At 39.9% G+C, this 12,437-nt stretch overlaps 1 protein-coding gene across 2 annotated transcripts in view; it reads left to right on the top strand.

Annotated features, from left to right (window-relative positions):
• Nucleotides 1-12,437, top strand: part of LOC107145225 (zinc finger protein 709-like) — a 31,143-nt gene that overhangs the window by 3,550 nt on the left and 15,156 nt on the right. For both annotated transcript variants that reach the window (XM_048795564.1, XM_048795565.1), the window contains exons 2-3: nucleotides 1,943-2,069; nucleotides 2,645-2,705. In XM_048795564.1, the coding sequence (XP_048651521.1) occupies nucleotides 1,943-2,069; nucleotides 2,645-2,705 (188 nt within the window). The remainder of the gene's footprint in view (nucleotides 1-1,942; nucleotides 2,070-2,644; nucleotides 2,706-12,437) is intronic.

The following is a 12,437-nucleotide window of genomic DNA, read 5'->3' as shown; positions in this document are numbered from 1 at the left end:
CCTTTGTGTGATCCCAGGGACTTTGGAGACTGACAGGAGGATGGCAAGGGATTCTGGAGGCTGAGACAGGAGGATGTCAAGTTCAAGGCCAGCCTCAACAATTTAGTGAGACCTTGTCTCAAAATAAAATACAAAAGGGGCTGGGGATGTGACTCAGTAGTAAAGGCCCTTGGGTTCAATCTTCAGTTTGCACTCCCTCCCCCACAATAAAGGAGGTGGCTGGGCAGCCTCTGCAACTTACTGACACCTGGCCTTTAAATAAAGTAAAAAGGCCTGGGAATGTAGCTCAGAGAAGTACCCTGGGTTCAATCTGTCACTATGTGCCTAGCATGTGTGATGCCCTGGGGTCAATCCCCAGTAACTGCCCTGCCCCCATACACACACACACCTCACCATATTAGTCTTGTTAGGCTTGTTTTTTTTTTTTTTTTTAACTTTTTTTAATATTTATTTTTTAGGTGTAGATGGACACAATACAACACCTTTATTTTTATGTGGTGCTGAGGATTGAACCCGGGTCCCACCCGTGCTAGGCGAGCGCTCTACCACTGAGCCACAATCTCAGCCCCTTGTTAGGTTTGTTTTAAATTTCTGGTCTAATGGTCCCCAGATCTCTTCTATATCTGAACTTGGTTCTGGAGCTTGTCTTCTCTTCAGACTGTGTTTGGAAAGTCTTTAGTATGCGTCATACATTCTTGTTGAATACTGGACATGCTGTACTTGAGAAAAAGACTGGAGAGCCTCAGGCCTTTAATATGAGGTTTTAGGTTTATCCTTCTCAGTTTAGCCGAGTTATTGTTTTCTTTTTTCTGTGGCATTGGGAATTGAAGCCACAAGTGCTCTACCACCGAGCCACATCCCCAGCCCTTTTTATTTTTTATTTTGAGACAGTCTTTCTGAGTTGCTCAGGCTGGCCCTGAATTTGTGATTCTCAGTTTCCTGAGTAGCTGGGATTATAGGCGGGAACCACCGTGCCTGGCCTGATGGTGCTATTGCAATGTCAGAGTATAAAATTTCCTGGTTTTGCTTCACCTTTCTCTCCCCTAGTATTGCTAAACTTTGGTAAAGATGTTCTAAAACCTGAAAGATGGGGAAAGAAATGGTAAATTTTTTTTTCACTGTATTTCACTATTATTAAAGGGAAATCCTAATGACATACTAGCAAGATTTGAAAACATTCTCAGGGCTTTGGACCCAGGGCCTCCTGAATCCCGGGCAAGTGCTCTACCACTGAGGTACACCCTCAGCCCTAGAGGCACATTAAATAGCTGGGAACACTTTCAGTGGCATGGAGTCCCTCACACAGCCCAGGCCTTACTGCAACTTGGATTTTCACAGGTCTTCTGGTATCTCATGTTTCTTGGTGAGAATAGTTTTTTCAAATTTGTTTTTATTTTAATTTTACATTTTTAGTTGTAGATGGACACAATACTTTTATTTATTTTAATTTCTTTATTTTTGTGTGGGGCTGAGGATCAAATCCCAGTGCCTCACATATGCTAGGCAAGTGCATTACCACCGAGCTACAACCCCAGCCACAAGAATAGATCTTAAGGATGTATTTATTCATTATAACCATATTCTGATCAGTTCTGTGTTTCCTACACAGCTAGGTGATGTACTATATAATGCGGAAATGACAGTCTCTTACAAGGGGTTGATTGCCTTAAATTTTTATTTCACTTCAGTAGAATTCCTCTCATTTATTCAAGGTGAATTGGGGGCCACTATTAGAAGGCAATCAGACATTCATTGACCACAGTGGAAGTGAAGAAGTAAATGTCTGTGTGTTCATGATTCTGCTAAATTTTATAAGAAAGTGAGATTTGGTGTTCTGACAACCCAGTTAAACAGAGAATGTTTGCATGTCATAGGGATTGAGGGCAGATCCACAGTGCTGTCATTCTCACCCACCCTTTTGCACACATGTGGGATGTTTTAGGACTCAGTGGCCTTTGAGGATGTGGCTGTCAAGTTTACCCAGAAGGAGTGGGCTTTGCTGGATTCCTCACAGAAGAAACTCTACCGAGATGTGATGTGGGAAACCTTCAGGAACCTGGTTTTTGTAGGTACGAATCACTTCATTTCTTTTTTCTTTTTTTTAAGTTTTTTTTTGTAGTTGTAGGTGGACAGCATGCCTTTATTTTTATTTGTTTGTTTTTTTTAATGTGGTGCTGAGGATTGAACCCAGTGCCTCATACATGCAAGGCAAGCACTCTGCCCTGAGCTACAGCCCCGGACCTCATTTCTTGATTTCTTGATTAAGTTAAGAAGAGAGCAAGAGGTTTTTTTGGTGTTTTGTTTGTTTATTTAGCCGGGGCACACTTTACCTCTCAGCCCTCTTTATTATCATTATTATTATTTTTTGAGACAGGGTCTTACTAAGTTGCTTACAGCCTCTCTAAGTGGCTGAGGCTGGCCTTAAACTTGGAATCCTCCTGCCTTAGCCTTGCATTGCTGGGATCATGGGTGTGTTCCACCCCACCTGGCTAAGAGTTTTTTGATCATCAATTTATCAAGAAAGATTTCTAAGATTTGAAGGGTGGAAAAGGGGTTACTTTGTTTCTGGGTCACAGCTAATTATGATCTAGAACTTCATGATTTTTCAGTAATTTATGATGATTTTTCTGGGTATGAATTTTAGGGAAGAAATGGAGAGACCACAACATTGAAGATGATGACAAAAGTCAGGGAAGAAATCGAAGGTGAGTTACCATCACAAGAAAAGACAGTCTTCCAGTGCCATAGCACTTCAAAAACAAGCAGGCAAAAGCAGTAAGCCCAGGGTTGGGGCTGTGGTTCAGTGGTAGAGCACTTGCCTAGCAGATGTGAGGCATTGGGTTTGATTCTCAGCACCACATAAAAAATAAACAAATAAAGGCATTGTGTCCATCTATAACTAATACAAATATATTTTTTTAAAAAGTAAGTCTGTTGTGCGGAGACTACTCAGAAAACACACCAAGTCCGAGTTTGAAATAATTTGAAGGATTTTTATTTCGCCTATTTTGCCAATTATACCTGGCCAGGGACTGAGTCTAACAGAGTCCAAGTGGCTCTCTGAAAGAACAGAGTTTTCTGACCTGTACCTTTGGAATTTAAGAACGAAAACCATGGCTCAGGGACTTTTCTTATCATCATGAAAGCAAGCCAATCACAGAAAATAAAACAGCGGTTAGCAGAACAACTCACACAACTGCATCTTGGGTTTAAGCAGGTGTTAGACAACCGTATCCTGGGTTCAAGCAGGTGGTCAGTGGGAGTAAAAATCTACTTCAAAGTCATATAGGTCACCAAGACAACCATATCCTGGTTCCAGTACAGTTTGTGGGGTCCAAAGTACATAAGACAATATAGTTTTTTTAATTTAGCAGAAAACAGCTTTCATTTTGTTTTCTCAGAAATGGGTCCTGCAGCTGTCTCTTCATGGGAGTAGTAACAGAAAAACTAAGGTGGAGACTAGAACAGCTGAGTCCCTGTGGCCGCACCTGTTTGCTCATCTAGCTATACTGACTCCATTCTTGCTACTCCAGCAGGGAGGGAACTGTTACAAGTGCCGGGTAGTTTTACCATGGCAATTGCTTTACATTACCAGTATTAGTAACTTTTTTTAAAAATATTTTTATTTTTATTCTTTTTTTTAGTTATAGTTGGACCAATACCTTTATTTTATTTTATTTTTATGTGGTGCTCAGAATTGTGAACCTAGGGTCTCGCCACCTGGTGAAGAGTTTCTTGATCATCAACTTATCAAGAAAGATTTCCTAGATTTGAAGGGTGGAAGAGGGGTTACTTTGATAAAAATGTTAGTCTGGGTCACAGCTAATCATGCATCTAGAACCTCATAATTATTCAGTAATTTATTATGATTTTTCTGGGTATGAAAAACCCAGAAAATAACCCAGTGCTCTACCACTGAGCCACAACCCCAGCCCAGTATTAGTAACTTATTTATGCTTTCTTAAGACGATAGTTAACTTATGGCCTACACACACATATTTACCTATCATTTTATTTCTGTTATCTTATAAAAATCTTACTTCTGTAGTCTATAATCTATACCTATAATTTATTGATTGTATTGATCAGTTCACACCACAACCAGTCCAGATTATAGTTTATTGTTGTCAGAAAATTTTCACCTAAAATGACTTTGTAAAAATGTCAGATGTTCAGATGTTCAGAGGCACCATGAGTGTAAACAATGTGGCAAGGCTTTTTTTGTTCACTTCAAAACAGAGTTAGGAAACCCCATGGACAAGGATTCCTGTTTTGATGTAGAGGTGGTAGAGTACTTTTCCAGAGCATTACATACATAAGTAATTTTTTTTTCAGTATTAGAAATTAAACATAGGGACTTGGAGATGCTAGGCAAGCATTGTACCATTGAGCTGCACCCTATCCTTGTTTACTTTCAAATAGTTTAGACAGGGCAGGAAATGGATACTTTCTCTGAAAATGTTGAAATATGAACCTAACAACTGTTAAATATATATATATATATACACACACATATATATATATATATACATACATATAATTATTAATAAAAAAGTAAAATAATATATGTGTGTATGTATTTATATATAATTATTAATAAAAAACCTTTGACAATGTGATAATCATTTTTTTGTGAAAGTTATATGGTAAAGAGACCTTGTGGAAAGGAAAGAATGTAATCAAGGTAGAGAAAATTTCATCCAGATTTCAAATCTCAGTCTCACCAAGAAACTGTGACTTGTGCAACCCATGTAAATGTAGTATGTGTGGAAAAGTTCACACATCTGTCATTCTTTAATAGGTGTATCCGATCTCATGCTGGGCACAGACCATATGAGTATCAGGAATGTGGAGAGAAGCTATATATATGTAAGAAGTGTGGTAAGAGTTTCATTTGTCGCAAGTTCTTCCGGGCACATGCAAGGACTCATACTGAAAAGAAAGCCTTTGAGTGTAAACAGTGTGGCAAAGCCTATAGTTATCGCCATTGTCTACAGAACCACGAAAGTATTCATACTGGAGAGAAACCGTATAAATGTAAACAGTGTGGCAAAACTTTCAGATTACTCGCTTTCTTTCGAACACATGAAAGAACTCATACTGGAGAGAAACCCTATAAATGTAAAGAATGTGGGAAAGCCTTCCTTTATTATGAGACTTTTCAGGGACACATGTTCGTTCACACTGGAAGGACATCTTTTAAATGTAAGGAATGTGGGAAAGGCTTCGGTAGCATTGGAGCCTATCGGGGACACAGGAACATACACACTGGAGGGAAACGCCACCAGTGTAAGCACTGTGGGAAACACTTCCCATATTATGCAAAGTTTAAAAGACATGAAAGGAGTCACACTGGAGAGAAACCTTATCAATGTAAGCAATGTGGCAAATCCTTCAGTATTTCCATAGACTTTAGATGCCACGAAAAGAGTCATACTACAGAAAAACCCTACAAATGTACAGAATGTGGTAAAGAGTACAAGTATCCACAGAGCTTTCGATTGCATAAGAAAACTCATACTGGAAAGAATCTTCACAAATGCCAGGAATGTGAGAAATCTTTTGTTAGCTTTGCAGCCCTTCAAGTACACAGGAGAACACACACAGGAGAACGACCTTATGAATGTAAGGGATGTGGAAAGGGTTTCCTGACAAAAAGTCAGTGTCGCGTGCATGAAAGAATTCATACTGGAGAGAAACCCTATAAGTGCAAACAGTGTGGGAAAGCATTCAGATACTCCAGCTCCTTTCGGGTACATGAAAGAATCCATAGTGGAGAGAAACCCTATCGGTGTCAACTCTGTGGTAAAGCCTGCAGCAGTTCAAATGGAATTCGAGCCCATGAAAAAACTCACACTAGAGAGAGGCGCCATGAGTGTAAACAATGTGGCAAGGCTTTTGCCAACTCCTATACTCTTCGAGTACATGAAAGAACTCATACTGGAGAGAAACCTTATGAATGTAAGCAATGTGGGAAAACCTTCACTTATTCCAACTGTCTTAAACTGCATAAAAACTCGAGCTGTATAGAAGCCCTCTGAATGTGAATTGTGTGGTACAGTCACTTCAGATGTTGCAGTTATATTTGAGTACACGAGAGAAGTCACACCAGAGAAAAGCCCTGTGGAAGTAAACAACATAGGAAGTCCTTCATTTACTCAAGTGACATTGGAGAACACAGAAGATATCATGGGACAGAAACCTAGTGCATGTAAGCTGGTGGTAATGGCACATGCCTGAAATTTCAGCCACATGGGAGATTGAAGCAGTGGGATTCCATGTTCACGGCCAGCCTGGGCAATTTAGGGAGACCCTGTCATGAAATAAAATATGGACTGGAAATAGGTTCAGATAGGTATATGGAGCATGTGTAAAGCCTAGGGATTAATCCCCAGTATCCCCCCCGCCCAACATAAAAGAGTAAAGGAAAACCTTATACATAAAAACAACATGGAATAGCTAAGTACTTCTGGCTTTTTCAGTTGCACAAACAAGTTCATAGTGGAAAGAAACTATGAAATATGAGGAATCTGGGAAATCCATCACACAACCTTTGGAAGACACTTGAGTATGTGTATTAGAAATATTTTAAGTATGAAGAATGTTGGAAATTTTTCAGTCATCATGGTTTTATTATTTTCTTTTTCTTCTCAGGACTGGGATTGTCTACCACTATCTCCAGCCTTTTTAAAAAATTAAAATTTGGGGATGGTGTCACTGTGTTGCCCAGGCTGATGTTGAATTTCTGATTGTCTCGCCTCAGCCTCCTGAGTAGCTGGAGCTACAGGTGTGCACCATCATACCTAGCTAAAAGTTTTACAATTGCTTTCAGTCATTTGGCAAGTCCATCTGGACAAAAGTGCAGTAAATGAATTATGGAAAGCCTAATGCAAATCATTTCATCATATAATCTTCAGAAAGTTCACAGCATGGTTAGTAACATAAATGTTTTAAATATGCTATCTTTATTTGTGGGCATTTTTTAAAGTAGCTTTTTGTTGTTGATGTACCTTTATTTTTTATTTATTTATATGTGGTACTGAAGATCAAATCCAATGCCTCACACATGCTAGGCAAGTGCTTTGCCACTGAGCTACAGCCCCAGCCTCATTCTTTTTACCATGTTTAATTATTAAAATCTGCCAGAAACAAGAAAGTAATGTTATCAAGGCTTTGAAAGCATGATTTGATATAGTGTTGTCTTCAATTTCCTAGTCATATCTTTAGCTTAACCGTCACTAGAGACCTGCAGATTCTTTAAGTGGGGTCATGAATATTTGTAGAACATCAGGGTGGGTGCTCCAGTTTCCTGTACCCTAGAATAGTTTGTCATGTGCCCAGTTTGCATGAAAGAAATGCAGCCTCCCTGCCACATGTTGATGTACCCAGGAAGGGTACTTGCAAAATTCATCATCCAGTGGTGCCTATAGAATGGGCCAGATGTTTTTATACTTGGGCACATCCTGGTGTACAGCTTTATACTTTTGGGCTGTGGCCTCACCATCACAAATGACAATTTGGAGAATTGTATCCATCACCAAAATGGATACAGTTTTCTGTCAGCTGTAATGCTGCTGTCCTAGAGCACTGACTCTGGAGGCATATGGAGTAGAGGGTGGGGCCTGGGTCAGATTCTACCAGGTGGAATGCTTTCTAAATAGAACTTGTACATTCTACCCTTGAACTCTTTTTTTTTTAAGTGAATCATCTGCAATTATGCAAGTCCTTCAGGTATTTTATTTCGTGTACTCTGAGATGATTCAGATATGTATTTTTTTTAAAGAGAGGGGAGAGAGAGAGAGAGAGAGAGAGAGAGAGAGAGAGAGAATTTATTTTTAATATTTACTTTTTAGTTCTCAGCGGACACAACATCTTTGTATGTGGTGCTGAGGATCGAACCCGGGCCGCACGCATGCCAGGCGAGTGCGCTACCACTTGAGCCATATCCCCAGCCCTACCCTTGAACTCTTGAAGTAAGCCTTCTAAGGCAGAAAATGAACTGAGAATATGGATAACAAGAATTTGATTAGTTAGAAGTGGGTGATCTTTTGTTATCCTGTTGATTTTTTTTTTTTTTAAATTCTGGGAATAGAACCCTGGGGCATTCTATCACTGAGCTACATTCCCAACCCTTTTAATTTAGAGATAGGGCCTTGAAAAATTGCACAGGCTGGCCTCAAACTTGGGATTCTTCTGTCTCAGCTTCTTAAGTTGTTGCAACTGGAGGTGTGCATTACCGTGCCTGCCCTGTCAAAACTCAACACATGTCAGTCCAGCTGCTGAAGTACTTCAGACCCTTCCTCTGCTTCCTGCCTAGAAAGCTCCAAGTTGTGCTGTCAACGTGAGTCCGTGTTAGTTTGAGAGCCTGAGCCTGAACTTACTGAAGTGCCTAGCTCAGAGAAGTTATGGTCATGTGGATGTCTCTTGGTGTTGGTATGTTAATGCTGCATGACAAAATTGGATGGCATCTCTGCCTCCCTGAGGCATGGGGGTATTGTGCTGATCACAACAAAGTAGATGCCAAGCATAGACATGGGTTCTGTGCTGTAGATTTTCCAATGACTTGCCACTGATAACAAGGTCACTTTCTGGCACAACAGTCATTTCACATTCAGAGGTGCACATGAAGCAAATGACTCCATCAGTGTTGATCCCAAGAGGTCTTTATATCAAAGCTGTACCACATCAAAGCTGTATCCAATTGGAAATCTCCAGAAATCTTGAACCATCCTTACATTCCAGGGATAAGTCTCACTGTGTTATGTTGAGTAATCTTTTTAAAATATGCTTCTTGAGATGATGTACTCATGCTTATGTAAGAATTCTTGAATAATATTCAAGAGATATTTGTCTCCAGTTGTCCTTGTAGTTTCTTTTTCTACCTCCTATGTCAGGGTCACTCTGGCCACACAGATTGAATATTTTTTTTCTTTTTTGCAGTATGGAGGATTGAGCCCAGGAAAGTGCTCTACCACTAATCCCAGCCCCCTCTCTTTTCATTTAGAGATGGGGGTCTTGCTAATTTGCCTAGCTTGGCCTCAGATTTGTGGTCCTCCTGCCTCAGCTTCCCAAGTTGCTGGTATTACCAGCATGTGCCACCATGCCCAGCTCACAGAGAATGAATTTGAATGTTATATTAATCAGCTTTTCATTTCTGTTACCAAAATACCCAATAAGAACAGCTGAGAGGAGAAAAATATTTATTTTGGATCATGGTTTCAGAGGATTTAATCTAAAGTTAGCTGACCCCACACAGAAACATCAGGGCAGAAGGGCATGGAGGAGGAGAGCTGCTCAGCTCATGGCAGCTGGGAAGGAGAGGGAGAGGGAAGAGAAAATGGACCAGGAGGAGATAAACCCTTCCAGGGCACATCCCAGTGACCTTCTTTTTCCAAGTAGGTCTCACCTCCCAGAAGTTCATTCAGCTATCAATGGATTAATCCATCAATAAGGTCAGAACCCTCATAATTGACCTCTGAACTGTGCCACATTGGGGATCATATTTTTATCTTTTTGATAATGGGAATTGAACCTAGGGGTGCTTTACCACTGAGCTATATCCCCAGTCCTTTTTATTGTTTGAGACAGAGTCTCGTTAAGTTGCTGAGACTGGCTTGGTACTTGCTGTCCTCCTGCCTTAGCCTCCCAAGTCACTGGGATTGCAGGTGTGTGCCACTACCCCTGGTTGGGACCATACTTTTACATGAGCTTTTGAAGGATATTCCAGATCTAAATCATGTATTCCCCCCTGTTCATTTTTTTTTTTAAACTTTAAAGTTTGAGGAGCATTGCTGTTCATTCCTTAAGTGTTGTATACATTTCACCAGCAAGACTCTTGGTCCCTGGCTTTATTTGTTGAAAAATTTAACTGTCAATCTCATTAGTCAAAGTTTTGCTCAGATTTTCTATATCCTCATGACTGAGTCTTGGCTGTGTATTTCCACAATTCTTTCTACTTCATCTACGATATGTAATTTGTTTATGTACTCCTAGAGACTTAATTTTTTTAAAAAATTCCTGTGGTTGAACCCAGAGTTTGGTATAGGATAGGCAGGTACTGTACCGTGTAGCTATGTCCCAGCCCTTTGGGGAAGGACAGGAGAAAGATTAAGGAGTAAAATTTTGTTACTGTACCAGGGTCCTCTTATGAAAAAGGGTTAAGAATGTTTCAGTTTGAGGAAAATGCACCTCCTTTTGCTCTAAATTATGATATCTGTCAAAATGGTACTTTTTGTTTGCAGCTCATTTCAGTATTCCTTGGCTTATTACCCTGTAAAAGTCCATAATTCTGTGTGGTGTTTTCTGTGGGAATCCCAGTGGACATGTGTAGATATCGCTCTACTCATAGGAACAATCCAAGATGTGCTAGCACTTCAGAAATAAGCCTAGGAGGGGCTGGGTGTGGCTCAGTGGTATACCGCTTGCCTCTCATGTGTGAAGCACTGGGTTCAATTCTCAGCACCGCATATAATACATGAATAAAATAAAGTTCCATCAACACTAAAAAAATTTTTTTAAAAATAAGTCTCAGAATTTAACCAACAAAGTGCAAGTTCATGGTTTAATGAGGTCTGTATCATATCACTTAGTCTATATAACAACAAATTGGTAATGCCAATTTAAAATTTTATTTTCCAAGTAAATTCGAATTTTAAAATTTAAATGTATTTTTCCAAACTTTTTTTTTTTTTTTAAATAACATGGAGTCTCACTTTCTTGCGTAGACTGGGTTGACCTCCTGACTCAAGCGATTTTCCTGCCTCGGCCTCCTGAGTAACTGTGACCACAGGCATTTTAACATACCCAGCTCAAATACAAAATTAAAATCCTTTCAAATAACATTCAACAAAAACATTAACACCCCAGTAATCCATAGCCTAAATCAATAGAAAATCTCCTGTTCATGTACAAACTCATGATCATGTATTACATGCCCTTAAACTTTTAACTATGGCAAAACCAAAGATGAACTGTGTTTACACTTTATGCAGAATCATTACTGTTAATTCCCACGTTAAACACTTTTCAGGACCTAATCATATGTGGTCATAAACAATAGGCAGCAATACATAATGTTCAGTATTTCTGGAATTAACAGTAATGATTGCCCATAAAGATAAGGTGTAAACATGGTTCAAAAAGAAAAAAACTTTTTGGTCATGGTTAAAAGTTTAAGGGCATGTAACATGCAGTCATGAGTTTGTACAGACTCTCCTGCCTAGTTGTCAGGAGATACATTCAGGTTGCAACAAAATACAAATTGTAATAGATCTTCAATGTGCAAGTGCTGCAGAAATCTGGAAACCCATGCTGCTGAGAAAATAGAAACAAAGCAGTTCATTGTATTTTTGAGGACACTCTTTTGATTTTCATGCTGGGTTAGTTAGCTTGTCATTACTGTGACCGAAATACCTGACAAGAACAACTTATAGGAAGAGAAGTTTATTTTCATTTATGGTTTCAGAGATTCAGTCCATAGTTGACCAACCTTATGGTTTAGATATTAGGTGACCCCCAAAAGTTCATGTGTAAGACAATGCAATAAAGTTTACAGGTGAAATGATTGGGTTATGGGCACTTTGACCTAATCAGTGCATTAATCCCTTGTAAGAATTAACTGAGTGGTGACTGTAGGCAGGTGGGGTGTGGTTGGAGGAGGTGGGTCATTGGGGCACATCTTCAGGGGGCTTATATTTTCTCCTTGTTGAGCAGTGCTCTTTATGCTTCCTGATCATGTGGACTAATACTTGTGGACTAACACTTCTGAAACTGTAAGCTCCCAAATAAACTTTTCCTCCTAAGATTGTCCTGTCAGGACTTGTGGTCATAGCAGTGAAAAAACTGACTAAAACAGCCAGCTCCATTGCTGTGGATCTGAGGTGAGGCAGAACATCAAGCTGGAAGAGGGTGGCAGGGTGGGGGGGGGGGAAGCTGCTCAATTTGTGACAGTTAGGAAGGAGGAGGGTTGGGGCAGGGACAAAAATTGTCTTAAGGATATAGCCCAGAGCCAACTTCCTCCAGCCACGTCCCATCTGCCTACAGCTATCCATGGATTAATCCATTTGCTGGAGTAATCCACTGATGAAGCCGGAGCCCAAATCATTGCTTGCAACTCTTACCTCCGAACCTCGCTGAACTGGGGATCATGTTTTCAAAACATGAACTTTTCAGGGGACATTCCAGATCCAAACCATAACATACGGGCTGGAAGCAAATGTTCATGCAGCCTCTAGGAATCTAGCTTCTTCCTGCGTATGTGCTCCAAAACCTGATCAATGCCTTTTCCATTTCTGCTTTCCAAATTTCATGCTAGTTAGGCTATAGGTGAATTCCAATATTAAGAAAGGCATAGATAGAGGCCTCAGTAATGGTTAAGAGTCAAGTAAGACAACGGAGGCTGAGTCTGTATCAGTACTGTGCTGCCCTCTTTTTTTTTT

Source organism: Marmota marmota, unplaced genomic scaffold, assembly GCF_001458135.2.
Source record: "Marmota marmota marmota unplaced genomic scaffold, marMar, whole genome shotgun sequence".
NCBI lineage: Eukaryota > Metazoa > Chordata > Mammalia > Rodentia > Sciuridae > Marmota > Marmota marmota.
This window is presented reverse-complemented; position numbering and strand designations above follow the sequence as displayed.